At 38.2% G+C, this 14,099-nt stretch overlaps 2 protein-coding genes across 3 annotated transcripts in view; both read right to left on the bottom strand.

The window, feature by feature from the left end:
* LOC134651432 (max dimerization protein 1-like) overlaps nucleotides 1–8,052 on the bottom strand; it is a 436,769-nt gene extending 428,717 nt beyond the window's left edge. Inside the window, exons 1-3 of one of the 2 annotated variants that reach the window (XM_063506538.1) lie at nucleotides 7,799–8,052; nucleotides 7,575–7,668; nucleotides 7,430–7,459 (exon numbers count right to left, since the gene is read on the bottom strand). In XM_063506538.1, coding sequence (XP_063362608.1) covers nucleotides 7,430–7,459; nucleotides 7,575–7,668; nucleotides 7,799–7,853 — 179 coding nt within the window. In that variant the 5' untranslated portion in view covers nucleotides 7,854–8,052. Of the gene's footprint in view, nucleotides 1–7,429; nucleotides 7,460–7,574; nucleotides 7,684–7,798 lie in introns of both variants that reach the window. The other variant, XM_063506536.1, reaches the window with a different exon arrangement.
* A 447-nt stretch (nucleotides 8,053–8,499) lies between these two features.
* LOC134651375 (DALR anticodon-binding domain-containing protein 3) lies at nucleotides 8,500–13,478 on the bottom strand. Its single transcript, XM_063506463.1, has 5 exons — nucleotides 12,779–13,478; nucleotides 11,743–11,930; nucleotides 11,066–11,199; nucleotides 10,087–10,257; nucleotides 8,500–8,620 (listed from the first exon to the last, which is right to left on the bottom strand). The coding sequence occupies exons 1-5, from the start codon at nucleotides 13,453–13,455 to the stop codon at nucleotides 8,501–8,503; spliced, it is 1,290 nt and encodes a 429-aa protein (XP_063362533.1). The 5' UTR covers nucleotides 13,456–13,478; the 3' UTR covers nucleotide 8,500.
* Between the last annotated feature and the right edge of the window lie 621 nt (nucleotides 13,479–14,099).

Raw genomic sequence — 14,099 nt, 5'->3', positions numbered from 1 at the left:
GGCGGCTATGTTCATTTCGGACATTAGGATTAGTTATATAGAAAGAAATAGATACATATTGTATTTCTGTTATGTCATGACAATGTCAATTTGTCAATTGGTAATTATTTAGTATAATGTATTTCATACTTGTAGCAGTAGTACCTAGTAATGAAAGTATTAATGAAACTTAACTAGCGACCTGTTAATTTGATTTGTGTGCATTATAAAATAGGTTATTTTATCACTATTAAGTAGTTATATATATATTTTTTTTTGTTGTTACATTTTTGTTTTTCCGAAAGGGATGAGATGTAGTATATATTAGTGAAGGGTATTTGTAAAATACTGTACCTACCTACATTTATATAATAAACCAGTGTTGAACTAGCTCGCGTGTTTTACTACATTAGTAATAGGGTCCCGTTTTTAGCCTTTGGGTACGGAACCCTAAAAAAGCTATGTAACTGCATAACAGCTTGAATTTCTATTCCAGTATAGTGAAATCCCGTGGGAGGCAGCCGAGGCAGGCATCGGGCAAATACCGTACGGCGTACAAGGCGGCTCGGACCTTCTTTTGTCCAGACTCCACTTTTTAACAATATTACGTACGAGTCACTGAGTTTTGCGTCTACAACATACTCTGTTAAGTGACTATTTTTAAACGTTACTGCATGGACAAACTTGAACAAATACGCCTGGACAAACGAGGCTATGAATAATAGGGTATAGGGTATTTGACTACTAGTCAAATCAGTTTCTTTTTTCGAACTGTCAAAACGGTTTTTCTAATACTACGGAATTTATATGAAACACTAGCATGTGACGTCACAATCAAATTACCTACTCTTTATACTATTTTATAGTTTTATACGGTTTTTAAAATAGAAATTGTGTCTAAATATAACTGCTGTCAACGTTTCTCTAGTAATCTTATGGTGCTTTATTTCATGCATGGTGTAAAATAATTTATTTTTTCTACTCCAGCACTTAAATGTGTCAATTAAATGACTGACAGTGATATCTAAAGCAATGTCATTTGAATGCTTTGTCTATAGGCTCATAAGATGACTGCTAGCAGTCATCTTATGAGTATAATACAACTGCTTTATTTTTTTTAAAGATACAAGTTCCGATCATCTTGATTGAAAGAGGTATGTTTTCATTTACAATAATAACTCTTTTTTTTTTTTGAAATAATAACTCAATTTTTTTTAAATAATAACTCTTTTTTTTTAATAATAACTCTTTTTTTTTAATAATAACTTTTTTTTTTTTTTTTTTTTTTTTTTTTTTTTTTTTTTTTTTTTTTTTGCTGCAGCTGTCATAGAAAAAGTAATGTATACAACAGCTCATAATTGGTTCTTAAAATTCTCGGGTCTTTTTTTACAAAACTCGACTTTTTTTTTTTTTTTTTTGCTGCAGCTGTCATAGAAAAAGTAATGTATGCAACAGCTCATAATTGGTTCTTAAAATTCTCGGGTCTTTTTTTACAAAACTCGACTACGTCTCGTTTTGTAACTTCGACCCTTGAATTTTAAGAACCCTTATTATATCACTGTTGCATAAACTACTATTAAATACAGTCAAATACCCTATTATCGCGGCATCAGAAGAGATTTAGGTACTACAGAGTTAGACGAAGAAAAGTCTGCAACGAATTTGATAGCACACGCAGTGCAATTGTTATTTAATACGTCATAATTTCATTGAAGTTTGACGTTTAAAATAACACTTGCACTGCGTGTGCTATCAAAATCGTTGCAGACTTTTCTTGGTCAACTCTACCTACTTGTCCTACTTAAATCCATAGATTTAATTTTTTACCACTAGAGTAAAAATAAATAGATTTACAAGTTACTATGACCCTAAAGTAATTGAAATGAATAGAAAAGATGACGCGGTACCAGGGCGGCACGAGTCGAACAGAGGTCGTGGTGTGTTACCAAGCACAGTAGATAAAGGGCGACGAGTTACATAATCAAGGTTAGCTTTAAACTAGGGAATTGATTTTACCTAACCTAATGGTTACTTGGTGAAAAAAAAAACCAATTTAATGCCTATACATTCTATTCTAGGTACAAGTCCATTGAAGTCAAGCTTAGAAATAAATTATGTATATAAATGCGGAAAAAATCTAGTCGCTAGTGTGGTCACTAGGCCTCCCTGAAAGGCCTATGTAGTGGAAATATTTGCTGTGTTGGGTGGCATCTTGGTAGCTCAGACGGAAGAGGACTGGGCTAGCGATCCAGTGGTTGGGTTGTTCAAGTCCGACCCAAGAGCCAAGACAGTAATTTTTTCTTCATTTATTTCAATGATACAAAATTAATCCATTGAAGTCAATCAGATTATTATCCGGAAATTGCTTTCAATAACTCTGTATACCAGGAAAGAAAATTACATTTAAAATTTTATTTTTACTTGCGGTAAAAGTATTGAAAGTGAGAACAATATATTCCAAGCTAATGGCAACATTATACGCATCACAATTTGCGAATTAATGATACTTTAATTGACAGTATTCCTTATTGCATTATACCTAACGCCACATAAATTGAGCCTGTCACTTGCATAAGGCTTGTCAGGCATTGGACAAAGTGTAAGAACACGTTTTCTAGTATTTTAGCATTTTTATCGGCACTAATATGCTAATAGCCGATAGTGCTAAGTAGGCGAAGAACGTACTTAATGCTATCACATGACAGCCGTGATGAACCCGTAATTTACTTTTTTAATTTACCATAGACAAGTTTTTTGAGCGTAACGAGGTAATAGATTAGAATTTTAACTTTTTAAAGCGTGTAAAAAGTTAATAGTCCATTTCCGTTTTGTTACAGTCGTTTTCCATAAATTAAAACCTATATTTTCCATATTAGTAGGACCTTTGCATGTAATGTAACCGAATGTAGGTAAATAATTGGTATCTAGAGCACAAATCAATCAACACATAATTGCGGGCGCATTCAAATTTACATAATAACGACGTATTTATAACATGCAAGTACATATGTAGGTATATATGTACTGGCAAAATCACTCGCATTCGTGCAGGCGGGCATGCGAGCTGTAGCGTCACTGGTTACGTAAAGCTCGTCTATTCAGACAGATTGGCTGTTCAAACACCGCCCGTTTTAGCATTCAATACGCCTGCATTATAATGCAACGGTGATCAACTCAAAGAAAACCTATGTGAATATGCAACGACTATTTTTAAACCAACCATTATAATGTGAGAATCTGAGAATGTTGTGATGATTTCTATTAACCACAGAGAAAAAATGTTAACCATTCAATTTCATAAAACAATGCACGTGATATTGATTAGGCGTGATAAAAAACCTACTCAATGACATCAAAGTATTCATTATTCATTAGCAATGTTCATGCATAAAAACAGCTCGCACGGATGCAACCTATTTGTTCATGTTCAAATACTTGCGTTCGGAAATTATACAATGCTGTAAACATAGAGCAGCTCTCACTTGCCTATTTGCTTAAATATGTAATTGCGTTCGGAAATCAAACAATGCATTTGCGGCAGAGAGGGACGGAGCTAGACTAGATAACCAACAAACTGGCGTGGTAAGTGCGGTTCGCACACTGCGCTACATGCGGGGCGGCCATACGTTGGTCGCCATACGGACAGTCTCACGATTAAAACAATTTCAAAGTGAATTTGCAAATGTAATGCACTGACATTAGCTGATAAGAGCCGCATGTGATTGTGGGGATTATGTTTTCCTCTGCAGCGGAAATGGGGTTTTGAACTGCAAATTGCTCACAACAGAGGGCGCTTCAAATGGGTTCAAACACTTCTAACTGACTATAGATTATGCTTTATGGAATCTAAATTATTGCAGCGCCCTCTGAGAGGATTATAAGATTACAACACATTTTTCTTCATTACTTAAATAATGAGTCACTTTAATATAAGATAACAGATTAACTACAGAGCAAATATGTATTTAATTCATTCACCGACGTAAACAAAAGTGATTTTAGAAAGATTCAATGTAGGAATGTAGCTCTGAAGATATTCAAATAAATTACGTAATTTAATATTTCAAATGTAACTTTAGGTATGTGCTATTAATATTATTTAGGTAACACCATTAGTTATCGGTATAAGAAGTGTTGTTATTAATCACTGAATGTTTGGCGAAGATAGGTAGTAGGTATCATATCAGTTGCATTATAATTACAAGATATCGAATATGATTGTAATAATAATTCAACGTTAATGGTTTTAATAAAATTTAATAAACGTTAAATCGCTATTCCTTAATGCTCATTATAGGCTCACTATTTTACTCTACGCTACGGGAAATAGAGCGCTTTTACCTGTTGTGCATGTAACAGGTAAAAGCGCTCTATTTCCCGTAGCGGTATTTAATTTTAATTCAACTAAAATCCCGTTTAAAATATTTGCCTGCTAAATTCTCTGAAATATATTTACCGAAAACAACAGCCAGCCGACTAGACTAGTATGATACCGCCCGCATGATCCAATTCAGTCCAGAACAATACGTTATCGGATATCTCAAAATAAATGCATTCGCTATTTACACTTATAGAAAATTAAACATTGAATATTTACTCGAAAATACAATACTCCAATAACTTTCTCAATATGGCAGATTGGCTGACGTGATTTTGATGGCTGATAGATAAGTGCGTTCCATAATGAATCGGCTAAAATGTAGATACATTGTACCCGGCAATCTTTTTGAAGTTTGTCAATACATCATTGTCGTAATTCCTCCTGCGTTTTAATGTGTTTATTTATTTCATAATGAACAGAAAACATGCATAAAACAGGCGCATTTCCGAGCGTCATGTACTGTTCTACATGTGGAAGCATATTTTTTGCTCGGATGCATCACATCCGCCGCTTCCGAGATTTGCATCAAAAATGTATGGCTATCTTACATATAAATCGATATAAATACGAATATCTTGACGTACCGAGTGGCGAGCATACGTGAGTGCATATTTCAAGTGTTCTGCCAGCAACTATAGAAGATTGCACGCAAATCGCATCGCTCAACAATCTTGTATCTATGTAAAGACATTTTTTTATCGTTATCTGTCTAACATTAAGAGGGAGCGTAAGAGCCCGTTCGACATTCTTTGCCGCTTTCGATAAATTCCTTTCTATTGTGAAAGATTCCACTTAGTAACGTCAACGCAGCGCCATCGCCAGGTGCGAGAAATACAAGAAAATATCAAAAATTCTTTTGTCGACAATTTCTCCATATAATTTATACCGCGACGTACTCCGAATTACCCACTGATATATGTACCTGCCATTCTAGCGTTCCATTTCACGGAGAAAGTACCTACGCGTCTACCACCGACTGAAATGCACGTTATTTTCGCACGCATTATGTTTATAAAACCCCGCCTTTCAAGAAAATCTTTTATAGAATGGAGCATTTAAGTGACGTAAGAGTATAACCATCAATCACGTACCTATGTTACGAAGAAATAACGTTTATTACCTATAAGTATAAACCTTAAGTCATATACTTATGTCATTTGATGATAACTATCTTAAATAACAGTCAGTCCCTACCCCTAGTAAAAGTATAAACTTTGTTGGTAATACGTGCCACGAATTCTTAATAGAACTTACGCTAAAAATATGAATTCATGCTTCTACAATTACCACGAGCTTTCACGTGCCCTCGTCAAATTAAATATGAAAGTAGCCGAGATTAAGAACTTGAAATTCTTTTTGCGAATTCCTCAAAGAACAACCAGCCATTTTTACGTAAAAAATCCTAAACGCAATATCTATTAAAAAGCAGAATAAAACTTGTTGCTAGGTAGCTCACCTACATTATACAAAAACGTACATGCATCACTCGTATAAGTCGTATAAGATCGAAAGATAAATTAATTACAGCGTTATCTACAACAGAATTGCAATAAACGACCTTAGTGTGGAGTTATTTACAAGCGTTAATTAGGCACCTATTTTAATGTGCTGACACTGCTGACGTTAAAATGAAGTGCAGTTCTGACCTTGGAGAAAATTAAAAAGGAATACCTACATATCTGCTTTATGAGCGAAGCGTGGTACGTAACTTGTGTTTTAATACCTATAGCTGGTCAAGCAAATCATTGTCAGTAAAAAAAGGCGTGAAATTAAAATTTTCTATGGGACGATATCCCTTCGCGCCTACATTTTTCAAATAATTACTTATCATAAAAACCGCTTCTAACCAGGACAGACTCAATAAATTGCAGATTTGTGGTCACGTGTAATACCAACATTACCAATAAAGATTATGTCAAATTTTGAAACTGTATGCCACGTCACTTTTTCTATTTTGTCTGTGGTTGAACTAGGAAAAATCTTATCTATGGTTATGTCATTATTGAGATAAAAACTGCTGTTGCGCTGTTTACTTTACCGCCGTTTTTTAGCAACCTAACCCAGTGTTCTAGTAAATAAAAATTAGATATTAGAATAAAGTGTATTTCTGGATAAAGCTTTCGTCAAGTGTTCAGTTCATATTACGTTCGTTTTTCAGTACCTACCTATCTACTAATCAATGAGTAAGTACAAACCCTTCAATCTAAACCACATACTCCTTTAAAATTTATCCACTGTTAGTAAATGAACACTTACATACCTGTTAAACTAAACACCGTAACATTCTCGAGCTAACGTAATCATAATCAAAGGAGTTCTCATGACAAAGAAAGGGGCAAAGGGCCCTAAATCTTACAAAGCGAAGGACGAAAACGGGCAACAGGAATGCAACCGAAACAAAGAGGTTAGAGAATTGTGTAAGTAACAAAGGGAGAGTCAAATGAATCAATGACATTACGGGGCCCGCAGCGGCCGTGTGATTAGTGCAGGACTGGATTGGAATGGCATGAAAAGGAGGTTTATGTTCCAAGTTTCCAACAATGGACGGAAACTAATCTCACACTGACTTACTATCTAAACAGCAGTTCTATGCTGTTGACACGTCAGTAACCGCACGTTACCTAAGCATAGCCGTATATACTACACGTATTGTTTCCGTTCGGCTATTACGAATGCTATAGAAACTAAGTACCTACTAGTAATTAATCATGGCATGATGAGTTGTACAAGGCTGAACCTCAATGAAAAACTGCCGGTACACGAGCACAGATAGCTTGGCGGTTTGTTCCATTCATCTCCCCGCGCCTTCCCTACGCTGGTTAGTGACGATTGAGGAAGATCAGAACCCAACTCCGAGGTGACGTAACTGCCCGTGGCAGTGCTGCCAAATGGGTTACAGGCGTCACTCGCCCCACCCGCGACTCATTACTCGGCTTGCACTCTTTCCTTCGTCTAGTCAGCCAAGGTCAATACGCCACGCGCAATAGACGCACTGCAAGCCGGCACGCGGCGAGCCTAGACCAGCCTCCCGGCCGCGGCACTGATATAAGTAAGGAAAACTCCACTAACCTGTTCTTTTCCAACTCGTTATGAGTGGTCCTGGAACAAAAAACATACATTTGTAACCGGCCACTGCGACACTTGCCTATCACGCGAGAGAAACTCTCCACTAATTAGATCACGTATACACTGCACTAGCACTGTCGGCGCTCACCTGCTGCCCTGCGACTTCTTGGTCTTCGGCCGTCTCCCGCCCGAGCGGGTCTCCTCGTACGCCGGCAGGTTCAACGCATACCCGTGTTCCGCTTCTGCAACAAAGAAAACTGCCATTCCGTCAAAATCAGCTGATTACGACACGGCAAAAATAGACGGGAGCCATGTTGACGTGTGCGTCTACTGCACTCGATTGACAATTCAAACAAAGAAAATCCAATTCACCTCTGTCTCGCCTTTCGAGGTATTCAGCGGCTTGGATGAGTGCAGCAATACTCATATTTATATCCCGGGCTACACAGGTATTCACGAACGTCACACGACTTATTCGATTAACTATAAATAAAAAGTATATCGGTCCGCTCCGAAGTTCACGACTGCGTTCACCGATGTCAAAAACACACTAGACGAGTTGGGACGCGCGACCGTGTAAACCGCTTCGTGATTAGTCGCCGACATTCGTGCGCGCTCGGACCGCCAGCGCCAATCGCGGCGCGGCAATGCTCACAATAAAATACCTGGGTCAATCACGTGAACTTTGTGTTTCCAAACAAAACATTTTTTTTCTATGCGCTGCTGAAGTGGTATATTGAACAAGTTCTATTTGCATGTATTCATTGTGCTGTATGTCGGTTGTGCATTGAAGTGCACTCAACTGCACGCTAACAGCGACGATCGGTTTAACTCTGCCGTTTTAGTAATAATTCGTAACGTAATAATGTTCGTAGGGCGCAGCGTTTAGCACATAAACCATCTTAGATGATTTCTATTATATTTGGCGAACACAGTTAATCTCCATTTCCTAAGCAGTTTACACTCATTAGCGGCTTACAGCTTTTGGACAAAGGGGACAGTTACAATAAAATAATTTAAAATTATAATTTCGCCGGTACAATGGCTACGGGGCGTCAATAAAAAGCAACAGATTTACATTTGCGTAACACTTTTAATATTTAATATTTTCAAGCATATCTTGAGGGTCTCGTTCAATATTTTTAACATGTGGATTCTGGCGTACAATACTGGCAACAGATGCTTTCTTGGCTCCTGTAACAAAAGAAGTATTCGAGATTATTATTAAACATTCAGAAAGGTTCTTAACGAGGAATTCTCTCTAGGAGGAATCTAGTATACTACCAATAAGACACAAAATCAATTGGATTTCTATAAGATCACTATGAGGGTAACCTAGTGATCATGCATGACATAAGTGTACGATGCATTTTTAACAGTTGTCACAAGTAAGAACATTGGACACCATTTATTTCAATACATGTTATGTTTGTAATAAGCCAACTACAAAACTAAATTTATTGTGTGCCCTAGGTGACTTTAGGCGTCGTTTACAAGGAATATAACCAAATAAATTCATATTTTACATATTAATCGTCTAGCACAGAACACCTTAATAAGAAACCTTTGTATGCTTTGCCCCATGTTCGTCTTAACAATTTTTTTGGATGAACATAGCAGCGTACGATAGATTAAACCTGTTGTAACAATGCACTCAATAAAACTAAGAATAGTGTATTAGGTTCTCTCTCTCTATCTATCAGGTAAGACCATCTACATGCTCTTTCGTCGCTTATAATTGTTGCTTTTTACACATACCTACACCACTTACAGAAGGTTGGTAGAGCAGAATGAGCAAAGCGTTTCCTTTCTGACTGTGTCTGAAGCAACGTACGTATACACATACGAGAGCTCTTGCCCTATGACGGCCTTTCCTACCAAAAATGTTATATGCTCCCAGTGACTCCCATTCACTACCACTACGTGGCTGGTGTCCTTACGTGCCCTCAATGTGCGGGGGTTCACCTCGACATAGAGAAAAAAATACATAGAGTGCTCACTCCATACATCAGTTTTATACTCGTTCAAGCAAATCTTGTCAGTAGAAAAAGGCGGCAGATTTGAAAAATCGCGGGTTAGCAACACTACGTTTGAATTATTCGAAAATCGCGTGTCATTTATATCTTATCTGTGGAACTGTTTTGTTTACATATCATCGATGTTCGATGTACATTGCTGCTTTTTGGTCGTTTCCTAGGGATACCATACTTTAGTTTGCTTTACATTGCTACTGACATATCCGGCTTGACAGACTATAGTACCAAAAAGACTATTAGCATCTAGTATCGAGTAGCGGAACTATCAGTACTGCTACTTGACAATAGATGTAGCACCGACCGGAAAGTCTTATGCTGTTGAGATAAGACTTTCCGGTCGGTGCGACATCTATTGTCAATTAGCAGTACTGATAGTTCCGCTACTCGATGCTAGATGTAGACACTGAAATTAATAGTCTGAACTGATGTATGGAGTGAGCACTCTTGTCTTACTTATTTCTCTATGACCTCGAAGATAGGCTACGTCGGGCGCACGAGCGCCAAGTAAACTAGGAGTCCAAGTGGTCGCCATGGCCAAAATCGGCCGGAAGGACCATCATCGTCATCATCATGCCGATGTTCCCCACATTGGCCTTAATATCCAAATTACATAGATCTACATACTGTTAGAATCCTAACTCTCCTGTAGTATTGGCTGAACACTCTGACCATAGAGCATAAAAAGCTGCAGATCTGATGGGGACGGAATTCGCATGTAGTGTCCCCTACATCCATGGAGTTGTTTATGAGAGATGGGAGCCCCATCACGAAGTTGAATATTAAGCTCCATTCATCCTGAAATCATAAATTAGTTAAATAAAATTGACAAAGAGAAAAAAAAAACCGGCCAAGTGCGATTCGGACTCGCGCACGGAGGGTTCCGCACCATCAACAAAAAATAGAGCAATAAAATCGTGTTTGTTGTATGGGAGCCCCCCTTAAATATTTATTGTATTTTATTTTTAGTATTTGTTGTTATAGCGGCAACAGAGATACATCATTTGTGAAAATTTCAACTGTCTAGCTATCGCGGTTCATGAGATACAGCCTGGTGACAGACGGACGGACGGACGGACAGCGAAGTCTTAGTAATTGGGTCCCGTTTTTTACCCTTTGGGTATGGAACCCAATGCCATGAATTCACTTTGTGGTTTGTTATTGCAATGAACGACTATGCTACTATTGTTTGTGATATTAAAAACAAGAAATTCAACACGAATTTTTGAACTTGCAATGTGATTTTGAATCCGATTCAAGATCAGAAAAGTGTATTACGCTTGGGTTTGGACTAAATGGCCAGTTAGTCTCTGTCTACCTAATAAAGCTATCTCAATTTAAATATTTGGTTGCTTAATATTCCACAGAAAATAACATCACAGGGATGCAACTCTTCATACCATCATCTGGCGGTCTAGCATGAGTTGCGTTCTCGCGCGCGAGTCCATACTTGAAGCCGCGCCAGATGTATGAAGTCGTGCGCAAGAACGCAACTCATGCTAGACTGCCTGGACAACTGACATTGACATTAACTTTGATATAATAAATCTAGATAACTAAATTAGCAAGATTATGAAATGAAAATAAATTGTAAAACAGTAATTACTTCCTGTGTGAGTAAACTGAAATCCGTATGCTCAAAGTTTGATACAGGAGGATAAGTTCCGTTATCAACTTTCTCGCTAAATGTCCGCACAATAGTCTCCAGCCTTGCACAGTTGTACAGAATGAAAGCGGCTCCTGAAAACAAGTGATAGTTATGGTTATTAAAAATATCGGCACTAAGACATACCTATGAGCATGAACACAAGAATTCTGTGAAAGAACCATGCAGTGATGCAGTCTAAAGGTCAACGCCTTATTGACAACCAACAATAAGAGCCCTTATGGTTGATGTTGGCACATAATTTATTCCGTTATATCAGGGAGCTTATAAGATTTAGCAGGCACGCCTGCTAAATCTTATAAGCTCCCTGACACACGTGAGACACGCACACGCTCCGTGAGACACGTCTCACTCCACCATTTCGTCGCTTTGCTACAGGTAGCTAAAAGTGCATCCGTTCCGGCTCCAATTTTTGGGGAAAGCCATAAGCCGCGCGTGGCACTGTCGCCACCTAGCGGCCATATCTGTGCTGATCGTAACAGACGCGTTTTGTTAGAGAGTGAGTCTTCTGTACTTAGTACTATTATTTATTCTGTGGATTTAGTAACAAACATTGAGACTACTTGAGTCCTACACTTCAACATGTAATAGGATTAAAATACAATAAATGGTTTTACCTTTACTTGACCCAGTTGAAGAACAGTCAAAATTGATTTTGACTGCGCTGCTGGGTTTGGTCTGAAGCAATTCAAATATGGCAGCTGATTCCCCAAGATTAGCTATGAACTCTCTCCATTTTGAGTCTGTGGACACCCTCACCCCGTACTTGTGTTGAGCAATTAATGTCATCTCATCTTGGCGGTGCCTGGAAACATATGATACAAAATGAGAATAAAAATGGGATCGTATCATTAAATTTCATTAGTGGTTGGAAAATGTTGCTTTGGAGACCTAATGGTAATAAAACTATTTTATTATAAGTACAATAGAACAAAAAACAATTTTTTACATTTGTTTTAAGCACATATTTTATCCATACCAGGCGTGGCTCTATCCACGATTTCGTCGCTTTGCTACAGGTAGCTCAACTGAATAAAGATATTTGTATATCTGTGCTGATCGTAACAGACGCGTTTTGTTAGAGAGTGAGTCTTCTGTAACTAGTGCTATTATTTATTCTGTGTCCATACCAAGACTGTAACAGTGAGTTACCCTGGCTTGAATTTTGGAAGCTGAGTAAACCAAATTTACATGGTAAAATACCATTAGGAACTGTAATCATCATGAATACCTACTGAAAGTTGGGATTGACTTGAAGAGATTTATCTTTGGCATGAGAAATAAATGCTGTTCATCAATCAGACATGACTAGGGTCGCCAGATCAAAAGGCGCTATTATCGGGAAAATATATCAATTTTTCGGGATTTTGGGACTTAAGTAGGGAAAAAATCAACATCGCACCGTCACCGCACAGTCTCTCACCACGCGCGCCCCGCGCGCTTTTTCGAAGACAGTTGGGAACTTGAAATGATTGTTTTATAACGTGAAGCTGTTTTTCGGGGCAATTTTCACTTGGTCGGGAATCGGGAACACATGCTAAAAACCGGGAGAATCCTAGACATGACCATGATTAAAGCCTTATCTTCCTACCTTTCTCATTTATACTGTAATTATTAAAATGAAATTGGCTCTATGGATTTATTTACACTCACCTTATAAATTTATTCCCATCAACTGACTTTTCCTTGCTCCCTGTTTTGGCATTAACAACAGCTCCACACAGCACCATTCTACTACCATCAGGGCAAATACTGGACGATTTCGAGCTTACAAATATAGGTGTCTTATTCCCGCATAGTGTACACAGATTCTGTATAGTTCTGCTTAGATTTCGTAAACGAAGGCTCGTCAAGCCATCATCATTACAAAGTGGATCACACGTAACAGAATCAAGTGTTTCATTTAATCTTTTAATAACTGTGGCGTTGGTATTAAAGGCTTCTGTCAATCCTATACGAATAGACTTTGTGCGGTCGAGAAATAAGTGAATCCGGTCTTTATGTTCTTTAACTTTGTTTACTTGTAGGATCCAGTTTTCTGACTCACGAACTAATTCTTCTGTCGATTTTCCAATGCATTGCATCAAGCTGTCATCATTTCCTTTCGCCTTTGTAGCATCAATGTATCCGTGCCAGGATTTCACTTTATTTGGAAAGCTGAAGTCGCCGTGTACGTTTAAACTTTCAGAATGTCTTTTTATTAACAATCCTTGCCCGTCTCTGATTTCTCCAGTTAGAAACAAAAAAACGCTATCAGTGAACGTGTCTACAACGTTTTCTATCATGTTTTGTGAAATTTGTTTTAATCTTTTTAGTAAAAAAACTATCATAAAAGAACACGCTTTTGTGACGTTTGTGATTGTGACATGACGTGACATTGACAGTTTCGTGTAATAATGTAATTAAAGCTGGGCTTACACGGTTGAATGTTATACGAGTGATACCACATCAAATATAGATGGTCAAGCAGATCTTGTCAGTAGAAAAAGGCGGTAAATTTGAAAAATGTAGGCGCGAAGGGATATCGTGCCATAGAAAATTTGAATTTCGCGCCTTTTTTTACTGACCAGATCTTCTTGACCATCTATACCACATTTACTTCAAGGTTTGTTATCGCTTTGAGCTGGGGCTGGGGCTGCAAAGACAATACTACGTCTACTAGCTGCTACAACCTTTAAAGCCGTAAGGGTATGCCCCCACGGGCAACTTTTGTCGCCGCGACTATTTTGTCTCTCACGTCAAGTCTATGGGTTAGGGTATGCGCGCACGGGCAACTTAGTCGCCAGGCGACTTATTTGTCTCTTAGGGTATGCGCGCACGGGCAACTTAGTCGCCAGGCGACTTATTTGTCTCTTACGACAAATTAATCGCCTCCTCGCCGTGATGCGCGCACGAGAGCGACAGCAACACGACTTTTTTCTACGCAGTCATCAACATGGATTGCGAAGAGACGGCTGTGGTCGTTGCACTCGTA

This window comes from Cydia amplana, chromosome 10, assembly GCF_948474715.1.
Source record: "Cydia amplana chromosome 10, ilCydAmpl1.1, whole genome shotgun sequence".
NCBI classification, from domain to species: domain Eukaryota; kingdom Metazoa; phylum Arthropoda; class Insecta; order Lepidoptera; family Tortricidae; genus Cydia; species Cydia amplana.
Note: the sequence above shows the minus strand (reverse complement) of the source record. Positions and strands in the feature narration are given on the sequence as shown.

Bases quoted from the DNA above. Each gene is read 5' to 3' on its own strand.
- LOC134651375 (XM_063506463.1), bottom strand. From the start codon at position 13,455: ATGATAGTTTTTTTACTAAAAAGATTAAAACAAATTTCACAAAACATG. The intron at 11,931-12,778 runs GTGAGTGTAAAT...ATATGTTTCCAG, and splicing joins GATGGGAATAAATTTATAAG to GCACCGCCAAGATGAGATGA. The intron at 11,200-11,742 runs GTAAAACCATTT...ACTTGTTTTCAG, and splicing joins TTCAACTGGGTCAAGTAAAG to GAGCCGCTTTCATTCTGTAC.